At 36.3% G+C, this 12,995-nt stretch overlaps 1 protein-coding gene across 12 annotated transcripts in view; it reads left to right on the top strand.

Annotated features, from left to right (window-relative positions):
- The window catches only part of CAMK2D (calcium/calmodulin dependent protein kinase II delta), a 160,335-nt gene that overhangs the window by 111,346 nt on the left and 35,994 nt on the right, over nucleotides 1–12,995 (top strand). For all 12 annotated transcript variants that reach the window (XM_082052000.1, XM_082051995.1, XM_082052001.1 and 9 more), the window contains exons 8-12: nucleotides 4,627–4,710; nucleotides 5,729–5,823; nucleotides 7,368–7,490; nucleotides 8,512–8,595; nucleotides 9,285–9,327. In XM_082052000.1, coding sequence (XP_081908126.1) covers nucleotides 4,627–4,710; nucleotides 5,729–5,823; nucleotides 7,368–7,490; nucleotides 8,512–8,595; nucleotides 9,285–9,327 — 429 coding nt within the window. The remainder of the gene's footprint in view (nucleotides 1–4,626; nucleotides 4,711–5,728; nucleotides 5,824–7,367; nucleotides 7,491–8,511; nucleotides 8,596–9,284; nucleotides 9,328–12,995) is intronic.

Below are 12,995 nucleotides of genomic sequence, written 5' to 3'. Positions count from 1 at the left end.
TGTGTGTACACGTGACCATCAGGAGGGAGCATGTTCTGTGCTCCTGAAACTGTGGAAGGGGGGAGGTGTCTGCTGTCTTGAAGATGGCACTTGACAGTGTAAACCAGGTCTCCAGAATCAATAAATGGAATGTATCTTCGTGTCCTGTACAATGCTCTGCTTCAGCTTACAAGAAAAGGATGGGGGGTGGTGAGTTAAATATTACTCACTTCTCGCCAGTTTCACTAAACTATTCTTTTTGTTCATTTAAAGAAATGCTAATTGCAGATCGTTTGTTACAGTTAACAGATGCCCAAAATAAAATGGTGAAAAAAGTTTTAATACTGGTCATTGTAAATAACAGGACATATACAAACATGGTGTGTCTATCTGACATACCATCCTCTTTGAATAGATGTGAAGCACAGGACAAAAGTTATTGTAAATCCCAGGAGGAAAAAATACAGAATAAAATATTTATATCAGCTACCTCTTCTCACAGTGGCTAGAAGGTGCAGTTTAAAATTGAACAAAGTCATCGTGAGCTTGCTGTCAAAGCTTAGAATAAAAGCATAAAGGATTTTGTGCAGGCAGTGGGTTGAGAGTGTTTGAAGTCTAGGATATAACTACATGTGGATGCACAGGCAGTACTGTGGGACATATGTTGGTAGCTTTATAAGCTTGCCTGTTGTTGTAAATCCCAGCCTTAGTATAAATGGATTTCAATAATCCACAAAAGACAGAGGGGATTGCTCTTGCACATTAGCAAACAGCCCAGTACAAAAGCAGTGGAATAGAAATAAGAAAAAACACAAGTGATTTGTTATAATGACAAAAGTATCAAGTAAACAGGAAGCATCTCAAGAAAAAATCAGAATGAACTTGACTTCAGGGATGTTTTCTCTAGATGATACATCTGTATGAATGCAGATGATGCTCAGGAGGTTGCAGTTCCCTGTAAATGTTGCACATTCTTATTTGGTTCTTGTGAACTGCTTGGTTTAGACTCATAGCATCATGAGGACTGGCTTGCTGAACTTGGTAGGAAAGAGAGTGAAAAGAATGTCTTCAAAATACATATGTAAGGAAGAGATAAGCTGGCAGCAAGATAATAGAAAGTAGTCTAATGGGGTGCCTTTTTTTTGGGGGGGGGGGGGAGGTTGGTATTCAGTAGGTCTAGTGGGTTCTGTACTTTTCTGGAACTTCCTCTGGAAAACCTTTCAGTCTGAGAGCTTTCCTTCAGCTTCTTAGTAGTGCTTTAACAAGGCAAAATATGAACTCTGATGTTCTTGATGTTTTAAACTTTCTTGCTTCCTTCCAGAATATTTTTCAGCTTTCTACTGGATTCTGCAGCACTTAGTGACTCATGGCATGCTCCAATTCTAATTATAGCTCTGCATCAGTATGTTTGTCTTTTTTTCCTTTTTTTTCTCCTTTTTTTTGGGTGTAGTCCTCTGGTATGACGGTTGCTTTTCTGCTTAAACCATGGCTACGGCTCAGCAGGAAGCCGGCCAGAGCTCTCTGTGTTTGGATACAGCAGGATACTTCCCTGGGTTGCATGTTTGTAAAACAAACCTGTTCCTTGCCTGTTTGTAAAAGTGTCACAGTTGAAACACCCCACCCTGCCAGCAGGTGTTTAACACACAGGGAAAGCGCCAGACACTCCTGGCTGACCCCGGCAGGTGACTCACTGTGCCTCGCTCAAGTCTGTGGAAGGGCTGCAGTTAACCCGCTGGTAGCTAGATTTAGCCCTAGTTCCATCTCAAATTAAGTCCAACCCTGCAACTAGGACTAAAATATTCACCACTTAAGTCATTCAAGTAGCCACACTGAAGTAGTTTGCTGTTTGCATTACATTTATGTTGTGTACAGTTAGTCTTTTGGATCCAGCTGTGCAGGAAGAGGCGGCTGCTGGCCGTGCCTGCTCTCAGCTGCTTGCTCTTGCCCCTTGCTGCTGCTTTTTCCAGGTCTTCTCACCAGACTGCTCATTTTAATTTTTATTATTGAGTCAAAGGGAGGCGTGTTAGCAAAGATGTGCAACTTACACTATTTAAACTAACATGGTTTATTCTGCCGTTTTATTTTGGACTCCTTGCATGAGTGGTGCGTGGAGGCTGTAAGTCTAGCAGGGGGGTGATGAAAACATGAGGCATAAAGCAGTAATCTGCTGTGTGCTTAAGATGCATCTCGTTACATTAACTTAGTTTTATGTTGTGGGATTATAGTTAACCTTCAATCCAGGTTTGACTCGAGACATGCTCACCATTTATGAAGTTAAGTATATATGTAATCTTTGCGTAAGAGGGTTTTGAGACTGTAAGCTATTTAAGCTGAGTAACATGCCATGGCGTGTACCCATTCACCACTGAGCACAGAGCATGGTGTTTGTCTTGTGCCACTGGACACTTATTTAAATCATATGGTGATAGGAGTACAAGGTGCTGTAGTCTTTTCTAGACACTATACCGTCACAAACAGTTTCCAGCTTTGCAAGTTGTTTTAGCTAAAATAAATACTATTTTAGCAATAGTTTTCTGAAAAGGACACACTCGTATGGGGATCCTTCTGACTAGTTACAGAATTACCTGATAAATAACAGTTAACAATTTCAGTACATTTTTTCTTTTTCACTGAAATTGTGACTATGTTTGCTGCTTTAAACAACTTCATAATAGGTACTAAAACCATAGCAATTATTTCTGTTTAGACCCATTCTGTATCCTCACCAAGAGGTAAAGTTAGCTAAGTACTGTATTTATTTTCCATTTTCAAGTGATGCATAATAATGTTTATGGAGCTGTGGTAAGTTTGAAAGTCAAGACAACTTTATTCCCCTCTAAAATGAACAAAACTATTCATGTAGAGCACTACAGCCAAGAAAAGATACAAAACATCACTATATTTAAAGCTACTTAGACCATACATTCTTCAGCTTCTCAAAGGAGCTTAAGCTGTGTTTCCTGTATGATAGTGCTCTTTAACAATTCATGGCTCTCATATCAGGAGACTGCAAAAAACAAGTTTATTTTTCATTAAAATATTTTAGCTATATTCTCAGTAGAATACACAGAATGTGTTCCTTCATTTCCTCCTCCCACCCTCAAATGATTGCCAGCTGCAGAGCAAAGGTTTCCTTCTTATGTAGCTGTAGGCTTCATACGTTATCACTGCCTCTCATAAGTTTTGTGGAATCCAGTGTGGAATTTCAGAAATGACACATGGTCTTTCGGGAAAGCCACCCAATTCTCACCTCTCAAGAATACCTAAGTGTTTATTTTAGGCAAAGATGCTTGAAAGAACTGGCATACTAATTGAAATGGTACAGAATGTTATTGGTCATTAAGTTTTTATCAATTACAGTGCCCTAAGAAAAGTCTACATTTTATACCTACGTTTTGCGTTTCTCCTAAGAGAAAGCAGCACTGCTGGTAATGAATAAATAACGAAGAACATACACATTTTGAAGGGTAGATTACTTCAGGCATGTTTTTTGTGAACTTTTGTAAGGAGGTTTCCAGAAGTGGAATGTCTTCAAGAAAATGAGTTTAGCAGTGGAAAGATTGTATTAGAAGTAGCTGTGAGAAATATGAACAGCAAAGGCTGTAAGAAAGCTGAGCCCTGAGTTGGTGGTCTTCATACTAAGTACTAGCCAGCTGTGCTCCTGTGAAAGCTAATCCTGAACATCTCTGAACATTTACTTTGCCACCATCTGGCATTGACTGAATTGAGTTTCCACTTCTGTGCGAAGAAATTTGAGCAGTGTTTTTACTTTCTTTTTTTCTTTAAATGAGAGGTCTCTCCATACGTGAGCTTTTCTTAACTCTAGCCCTGCATGGCGTCTACTCAGAAATGTACCGTCCCCTAAGACGGAGCAGAACTCTTTAAATGCTCCTTAGAGTTATGCTGCTGTAGCTTAGCTGCCCCTCTGTTTTGTTAATTAGTTCCCCTTAATTGTCAGTGGAAGAACTTTGTGTGTGATAACAGTCTTCAAAGCTCACAGCTGATGGACTCCCAGAAATCCCATGCAAGTCATGTTTACAGTCTTCATTTTTAGAGTTTGGGGCTATTTTTAGACAGACTAAATTAAGCTATTGTTAAAAAAAAAAACCACCACAGAGTCTTTGGCATTCCTGGTGTGCATTTTCTGTGTTTCAATTAGTATCTCCAAAGGGAATCACATTTCCCACACTTCTGCTTACTATTTTGACCTTGACGCTGAGCCAGATGCATTTGCACCTCGGTACTGGATGTCGCGCTACATCTTACAGTAGTGCAGAAGACATGAATGAAATTTTGTCAGCTATCTGGTAATCTTTTTGGAAACCTTCCACTGTTGTACCGTCACCAGATCCTCAACACCAATGTTGAATCTGGAGTGCTGGTGTAGATGGGTAACCAGCTGGCTTTTTGCTGTCCTCTTGAGTCTACCAGACATGATGGCAGAAGAGGTTGCGCCGAGTCTCCATAAGCATTCCTCTTATTTTAACTTCTAGGTGATTTGCCCTAAAAGACAAACTTCAAAACGAAGTGGTTAGTGGTTGATAGCTTGGGAAATAATGTCCTGTATCTTGTGGGCTGAGATGAGAATGACTTGAGTTTTGCAGAGCGTGTACAGCTGTTGAGAATACTTGACTTGCCTTTTGACAGGGTTTGCTGGTACTCCGGGATACCTTTCTCCAGAAGTCTTACGAAAAGATCCTTATGGAAAACCTGTGGATATGTGGGCATGTGGTAAGAAATTATTCTGAAATATGATGTTCAGTCCACCATAAAGAATTTTGAGGGAGAGAGATGATATCCAAAATATTAGTACATTATATTCTGCATCAGATAATATGTGTTTAGTAAAATTCAATATTAATTTTTAGAAGACTGGATTTTTTGTTATTCTACCAGCTTCATTTTATTGTTTGTGAAGGTGTTATTGTGGCATTCTTGGACACATCTACACAACATACTTTCACAAAGTATTAAAAAAAATAGATGCAGGCACATGAAACCTAACTATTTCGAAAACCAAACAGTTCATGCTGTGAGCTGGGCCTTAGTTTTGGTTCACAAGCAGCCTAAAATCTGATCTGACCAATATACCAGACCTGCAGTTTTAAACTGTGAAACTAAATGTTTTATGAACAGAGTAATTACTTTTTTGTTCAGTTATTGAAACAGTATAGTTTATGGTACTGCCAAGTGGCGGCTCCCTGCCTGAGAACAATTGTTGGTTTCCTTATTTTACTTCTACCCACGCTTATTTTGTTGTATTAATGAAAGCACTTTTCTGTAGCGATAGTGAATCATCTCTGTAAAATGAGCAGATGGACTTTTTAATTTCCTATTGACCATATATTTATACAGATAAATTGAGTTGCCCAAATTTTCTTCGCAGTGTATTAGTTAAAACACAAGGTTACAGGCACCAATACAAGGTCGTGGTAAAAACAGAACTAAAAAAAAATGTGTTTTCCTACAGCATCCATGATCATTGAAAAGTACAAATTATTTCTCCAGAAAGCTAGATACATTCAGTGCTCCTGATCTGATGATGTGTCAGATATTCATTCTTGCCCAAACTCTGCATAGGAGGCTATCTTGTCAACGCTATATTTACTATTTTCTCCACGATGACTAGGCAGTGTTTTTCAGTAGCTAGGATAATGCTATTGAGCCATTTATGTGGTTGTCAGATACAAATTGAATTTCTGGGGTTTGTTTCTTGAAATCACTTAATTCTACTGTGAATTTTCTGCAGGTGTCATTCTGTATATTCTCCTGGTGGGATATCCTCCTTTCTGGGATGAAGACCAGCACAGGCTTTACCAGCAGATCAAGGCTGGTGCTTATGATGTATGTGCCGTATTCTGTCTATTCAATTAGTTATACCTCTTCATAGGAGTTTTCTAGAGTGAAAGGTGAAATTAGATTTTTTTATTATTATTAACATTTTTTTATTGGTTATCTTTATGAGCCACTCAATATAGTAAATGTCACTTTAGTAACATGAACCTTATTAGGATGGGAACATCCTGTGCTAATTACAATCTGATTTCCCTATGGCTCCAAGCTTTCATTTTCTGGTCCTTGTATAAATCATGCAAGTTTATGTTATTCTGACAAGCCTCTTCAGACCCCTGTGAACTTGCAAGGGCCTGTATTTTTATTTGTGGTTTATCACTTCAACCAATCAGTTATTCCAAGTTGTTTTTAAGAAATCTTAAGCTTCCAAATACATACCTTGCTATTACTGTGTTGCCTGCTTTTGGAAATAAAAGTTGTTATAGAATTTTTTAAAAGGAATAGTTTGATTAACTATTTGTATTTAAAAAAAAAAAGCATTATGACTCTTGGTAATTAAGAACTGATGATTAGGTAACATTATGAATTTTGCAACATGATCCATCTCTATGAAATTAAACAGACAGAAAGCTATTGGTGCTCAAATTTAAGTGATTTGTGAATGATGAAGAGGAAAAGACAGAACCTTATAATTTCTAAGCTTTTACTTGAATCCAGTCCTGGAGGGTGATGACTGAAAAGAGAATTGTTTTGCTATGGCCTTTGAGTGAAAATAGACTTATGGTCTGTCAAGTCTTCCTCCTAGTGACCAAGTAATCGTATGGTAATAAACTGGGGGACAGTGGGGAATTACGGTTTCAGCTGAGAGAGCAAGAGCTGAGGAAGCACAGAGACTGAACTGTGCATCTGCATTGTACGTACACAGCACATACTTGTGCCATGCTGTGCCTGGGGAATGTAGAATTCCCAGCGTCTAAGAATAAGTGTTTTTAATCGTGAATATCACAAAATCTTCAAGGTTAAGTTCTGGTCACAAAAGCAGTTGAAGATTTTCTTTAATTCTGTTTGCATTTGAACAGACTGACTGCATATGTAAATACTTTGCTGAGCAGGGAGGTGTTAAATTCATAACTAGTTACCTTTATATACCATAACTATACAGTTAGCATTAAGATTTACATTGAAAGAAAGCAACCAATGAGTTGAATAATAATGCTTAATATTTTTGTCTTTATTAAAAGATAAACTAAGGCCGTATTAAGTGCTGTGTGACCATGTGCCTCTCAGATGACTGGAATTTGTCATTCTGTCTGCCATTGTTATTTTATGCCATGAATTTTAGTTGGCATCATGTTACTATAAATATATAAATGCTATGTATTTGAACCAAGTAAGTCAAAATAGTAAAAGAGGAAAACAGTATTTATAAAACTGGCCAATTCAAACTTTTCTAGTTGTGGCAAACTGCATTGTTCCCCTTAATACTGTTAAGTGCTGGCAATTAGTATTATGGAAATAGTATCAATAAAAGACCTTAGGTAAAATTGTGTAGAGTTCACACAGGATAATAATACATATCCATATTTTTTCTTAAGTTTCCCTCACCAGAATGGGATACAGTGACTCCTGAAGCAAAAGACCTTATCAATAAAATGCTTACCATCAACCCAGCAAAACGTATCACAGCATCAGAAGCACTAAAGCATCCATGGATCTGTGTAAGTAATTTCCACAGATTTAACAGAATAATTTGGAGGAAAAATCAGTTCGTGGTATATACTTCAGCATATAGTTAAGGTGTTTAGAGGATATTTTTGGTCCTTACTTGTGTTGCTTTGTAACTAGGAGAGTGTAAATTTATAATTAAACAGATATAGACAATAGTGTCGTATATAGAGGTCTCAGCCTGGGATAAGAGTTTTGCAGAAACAAAGTCCTGTTCCTTGACTTTGTGATGCAGAAGTTCACTGCCAGAATTAGAGCATTATTTCAAGTTGTCAGATAAAAAGATGTACAAGAAGGTAATTTTCAATTAAACAATGCTTTACATCTTCATTTCCCTATAACCATTATAAGCATGAAATGTAAAGGCAGGAAATTAAGGGACTTTTAAGAAGTTAGTTTACAGGTAGCAGAGGCTGCCTATCTGTTACTGGATCCAGAACTACTTTCCAATTCTCCGTACATTCTACACTTTGACTTTGCAGATACTCTAGTCTGATAATCTGAAAGTCACAGTGAAACATACAGCGGGTTCCCAACTCCTTATTCATTCCAGTAGGCTGCATTATCTTGCTTTTAAAATTGTGATGCAAATTGAATTACTGGGAAGATGCAGATATCACAGAATTTTCTGTGGAATATTTCCTGCTGCTGTATCTCACCTAATATTACTAGTACTAAGGAGAAGTTTCCTTATATTTTAAAATATATTTTCCAAAATCATAATTCAGTATATTACTTTGATTATGCTTATACCACGTAACCCAAGTTCTAAGCTTTTTTGTTTTTCTTAATCCCTGTTTATTTCAAGAGGAATTTACACATGGGAATGGCTGAGTAAAATGAGACCTTGGTTTTGTTGATTTGGAAGTTTCCCAAACATGTAGAAACCTGCACAAAAGGTTATTCAGCATAGACATTAAATGCCTAAATTTTGGACTATGTGGGTTGTATAACGTATGTAGTAGAGTAAATAAAATGTAAAACATCTGACTGGGTGCATTCTTATTTTCTTAGCAACGTTCTACTGTTGCCTCTATGATGCACAGACAAGAGACTGTAGATTGCTTGAAGAAATTCAATGCAAGAAGAAAACTAAAGGTAAGAATGGAAACTTGTGCAAGGATGAGAAGCTGATTTTGGAAAGATAAAAGTCTGTTGGCTTGTGTTCAATACTATGCTTAAATGAACTATTTGATAGAAGATCAGCTTTTGAGCATGAAGATCTTAAAACTTTCCTGAAAGTGAATAGAACATAGCATAATTTTGTTGCATTCAAAAATAATTAACAGTCATCTTCATTTATACACATTAAAATTATTTAGTTGAAGTAAAATCCTTAGAGTTATTCTTTTTGATTGTCCCTTGTTTTCTCCAGACCAGACAGGATCACTTTGCAGGTGTGAACTTTTTTAGTTTGCTCATTACAAATAAACTCTCCTTCCTACCTAAAAAAGAATCCAAGCAAATGAGTAGAGTGTCTTTCATATTCTGCTATGTATTTTATTGATGATTACTGTGCCTGCGAGTGCTCATGGTTTGTGCGTTACTTACAATTGGTAAATATTTGATATTGTCGGGATTGCTGATAGGTGTGTAGTTAAGATTAAACTGCATTTTATACACTCATGGCTTCACATGTGGCAGGTAACACAGACAATCTGTTCTTTCCGAGTTAACTTATCAATTGATGTAATTTACACGTGTGTTTTCCTTTTTATTGTGTCGTGTTCACATTCAGAATTTTACACAAGTGTGATGCTAATTTAAGAAAATGTGTGTGTACACAGGGGGCCATTTTGACAACTATGCTGGCTACCAGAAATTTCTCAGGTATGTTCACTGAGCTCCAGATTAATATGGTCTTTATGTTCTGATATCTGTAATGATTAAGATCTAATTAGGATTTACTAGTAATCTTTACTAGAAAGATCTTTGTTATTCAGGAGCATATAAATGTGAAGTTATTCCATTCATGGAACCAAATACGGAAATTTAAAATACTTGGGTCAAATAGAACCTCTTGTAGATGACAGTCTAGTTTTTCAGTAGAATGTGGGTTTCTTCTTTTTACTTTTTTAGTGTTATCTGTTGAAAGGCAATGTTTTCCCATCTGTTTTCATCGAGGAAAATTGAAAATAATTCATATAGCTCCGCATGCATTCATATCACCAAACAACGTTTAAAAACTTACTTATTTTTATATACCTGAAGGATACCTTCCAGGATTCTGTTGCATCTTATACTAAAAAAAACAACTAAACAAACAACAAAATATATGTTAATTCTTTATTACTTTGCTAAAGAGTAATAAATATAAGAAAGTGAGTCCTTCTTTTCTTTCTCTTCTAATGTGTAGCTTGAAATAAGGAGATATTTCCTCTTTATGAAATAATGTTGTAGTGCTGTCCCTGGAGATTAAGATCTTTATACTAAACAAAGATTAATTGCAAAAGCTAAAATAAGTTTGGTGTTAGTAGTTACAATTGTCCTCAGTAGTAGTATTGCAAAAATGTTGATGCTATGCTGAATTTCTCATTTTGCCATTTGAAATTTCAAGTGAACAGTGAAAAAGAATACCAAATTTAAAAATAAGTAATTTGACATTTCCTCCTATTCTGTGATGTAACTGTTGGAGTGCAACGTAAGTTAATTTACAGACAGAAACATGATAGTGCTTTGGGCATGTTTTGAATGATAATTAGCACTGAATCATCCAAAATAAATTACATAATCATGAATGCAAGATCAACTTGTTCAATTTGCATAGTACTTGAAATACAATTTCTTTCTTAGTTAAGTTCCTCTATTTAATACACACCTATAACACAGAAGGCTACATTGATGTAAACTACATTGTGTTAATGCTTAATGGATTGCCAGTATCTGCCAGTTGATTTTAAAGGTGGGAGTGCTGTAGGCTACATAGCTCATAAAAGTGAATTATTATTAAATATCAAACAAATATATCTCATCGCTTTTCATAACTGTCACTGTCTGAATATATAAGGGTCAATTTCACCTTTCATGAAGTAAAAAAAGCTGAAGTAATCTTATAATATTTTGGCGTGAAAAGCACACAGGGGTTTTGGCTTTGTTTTGGGTTTTATTTGACCTGTCATCTCTGTTTTACACCATGATGACCCATATTTTTCCTTGATGCCATTTTATTTTTTCAAGTTGTTTATTCATGTTGTTTCGTTGCAAAGCATGATTTTGAAGGTCATTTGTCCATAACGATGTGGTTATAAAAGTGTTTTATTTTCCTTTTTCTTCCTTTTATGTGGAATGTATGTTTCTTGTGAGGTAAGACCCTCAGCACGTGAAAGGAACAACTTTTTTCTCTTCTAAATCAAAACTGCAGTTTGTCCTAAATCACTTTAATTTCTATGTGTTGTCACACCACCACTTCTTTTCTGTCTGCTTTCTGGCCTATTAGCGCTGCCTTAGGTTTTATTTTATTGCTTGTAGTTGCAAGTAATCTTTCATTGTGGGCTTAATTTAGAATATGCTAATTGCTCTGCTATTGCAAATTCTTTAAATATTTGATTTGTATGCAGTATCAGTGCTTAAGTAAAGTCAAAATACTATTAAAAATACATTCCAAGCCAAAACCAGCAAAGGCAGTTGAGCATGGAATATGTCCTATAACATAAAATACTGCATAATAATCTATACCAGGCACATTTCGAAGGATGTGCTGGCAATACCATCAACACAATACTTGTAGTTATTGCTTTTGGTACCCTCATGTTACTGGCTTTCATTTATTTGTTTACATATAACGTATAATGTTTGTTAAGCATTGAAACGACTCAGAAGTTTTATGCACAAATTTCACAAAAGGACCTAGTTCGTTGTGAACAGCAGCCTCTAAGAATTAATATCTGTTTTCCCATATTTTTGTAAGGATTAACAGTATAAAACAAGCTTTGAAAGCATTGAACTTCTGAGGTTTTTTGCCTTAGGTTTTAGAAATAGCTTCTTCCCTTTGCTTTCCCTCAATGAATTTCTGAAGTTAATGGAGTGTGCACAGTATCTGTCGTAGTGTAAAATCTAAGGCCATGTTGCATCAGGTCCTATAAGCACACATTTCAACAGTATATATCCTATCTCAAAAATATCTGTAAACCAATTTATTTTCAATGTGAATTTACATACTTCTATAAATAAAAACATGTTATGGTCTTGTTGCTTAATACAGGCAAATTTATTTTTCTTAATTGTAAAATTAGTTGTAAATCATATGCTCTGTGAGAGTTTCAACAGTAGTGTTGGCCAGTGTCCATAACTAATAAACTGCATTTGGAAGGGTGATACATTAGTGAAATTTTAAACATTAACCTGGCTTCACTTTCCTTTTTTTTTTTTTTTTTAATATAAGCAACACAATAATGGACATTAGTTATTTCTGTACAGTTTCTGAGGTGATCTTACCTTTTCTGTACTCTGAACCAGGGCTAAATGAGCACTTAATGCGGATGTAGCTGGAGAATAAACCACAAGTATAAAGTTAACTTCAAGTTTAAACCAGATACTCACCAACTTCAATATCCTCAGCTAGTTAAAGCAACCTTAGGTTTGCAAGGTCCAATAGTTGTTTTTTGCTTTAAAGAGAAGGATGCCGGTAACCATGGGAGCCCCGTGTCAGGACTGTCTCCCTTTGATTATGCCAGATTGTTGGCTGCAGCGTTTCCCTTTCAAAAAAACATTTATGGAACAGCACTTTCTTACAACCTAAGCTGTGATATGTTTTCCAATAGGAAAATTTGGTTAGAAACAACAATAAAACAAAAAACCCACCAGGCTTGCTCTGTAATTTATTATTCTTCAAGCCTTTGGCAGTGAGTCATGAAGCATTTACACTTTAGTGAATAGTTAATTTGAATTTAGTAGGTCACCCAAAACGTATTTCTGCTGTAAATGTTTTGGGGTTCAGAGATGCGGTGTGATTGTTGGCACATTAGCCCCCCAAAATTAGTAGTTTGGAATAGTTTGACCCTGTTCTTGGTGTCAGTTTTAAGTGGTGGAATTCAAAGCCTAACACATGGATAAAGTCATGGCAAGTGACATTTTGCCCAACAGTCCCCACTACTTTGAAGAAATTTGATCAGTGTGCAACATGATGCAGAAAGGTTTTCTTCAGTAGAAGTTGAAGCAAAGCCTACCATTTGTTACTAGTAACTGTTAGGAAGCACTTCTGCAAAACAACACTTCACTAGCACCTTGTTCTTCCTTTCTTATTTGTGACTTTCCTGACCCGTCACTTGAGGTGACTGATGCTGTCATGGTGGGAAGTTCCCAAAGAACCATTGCTCAGAGGCGCTTTTTTAAAACCCAGTTTACTTTGCATTAGGTGGGACAGATAGCATTGTACCTCACTATGCTCTTGAAATACCTTATTAATCTGATAGTGGTTACTTTTATGTCACTGTTATATTAATAACATCCTTAAAATAGCAGTGGGCTCTACAAACACCTGATGGAAGTCCCTGCCATCA

This window comes from Streptopelia decaocto (genome assembly GCF_964273445.1).
Source record: "Streptopelia decaocto genome assembly, chromosome: 4".
Lineage (NCBI taxonomy): Eukaryota > Metazoa > Chordata > Aves > Columbiformes > Columbidae > Streptopelia > Streptopelia decaocto.
This window is presented reverse-complemented; position numbering and strand designations above follow the sequence as displayed.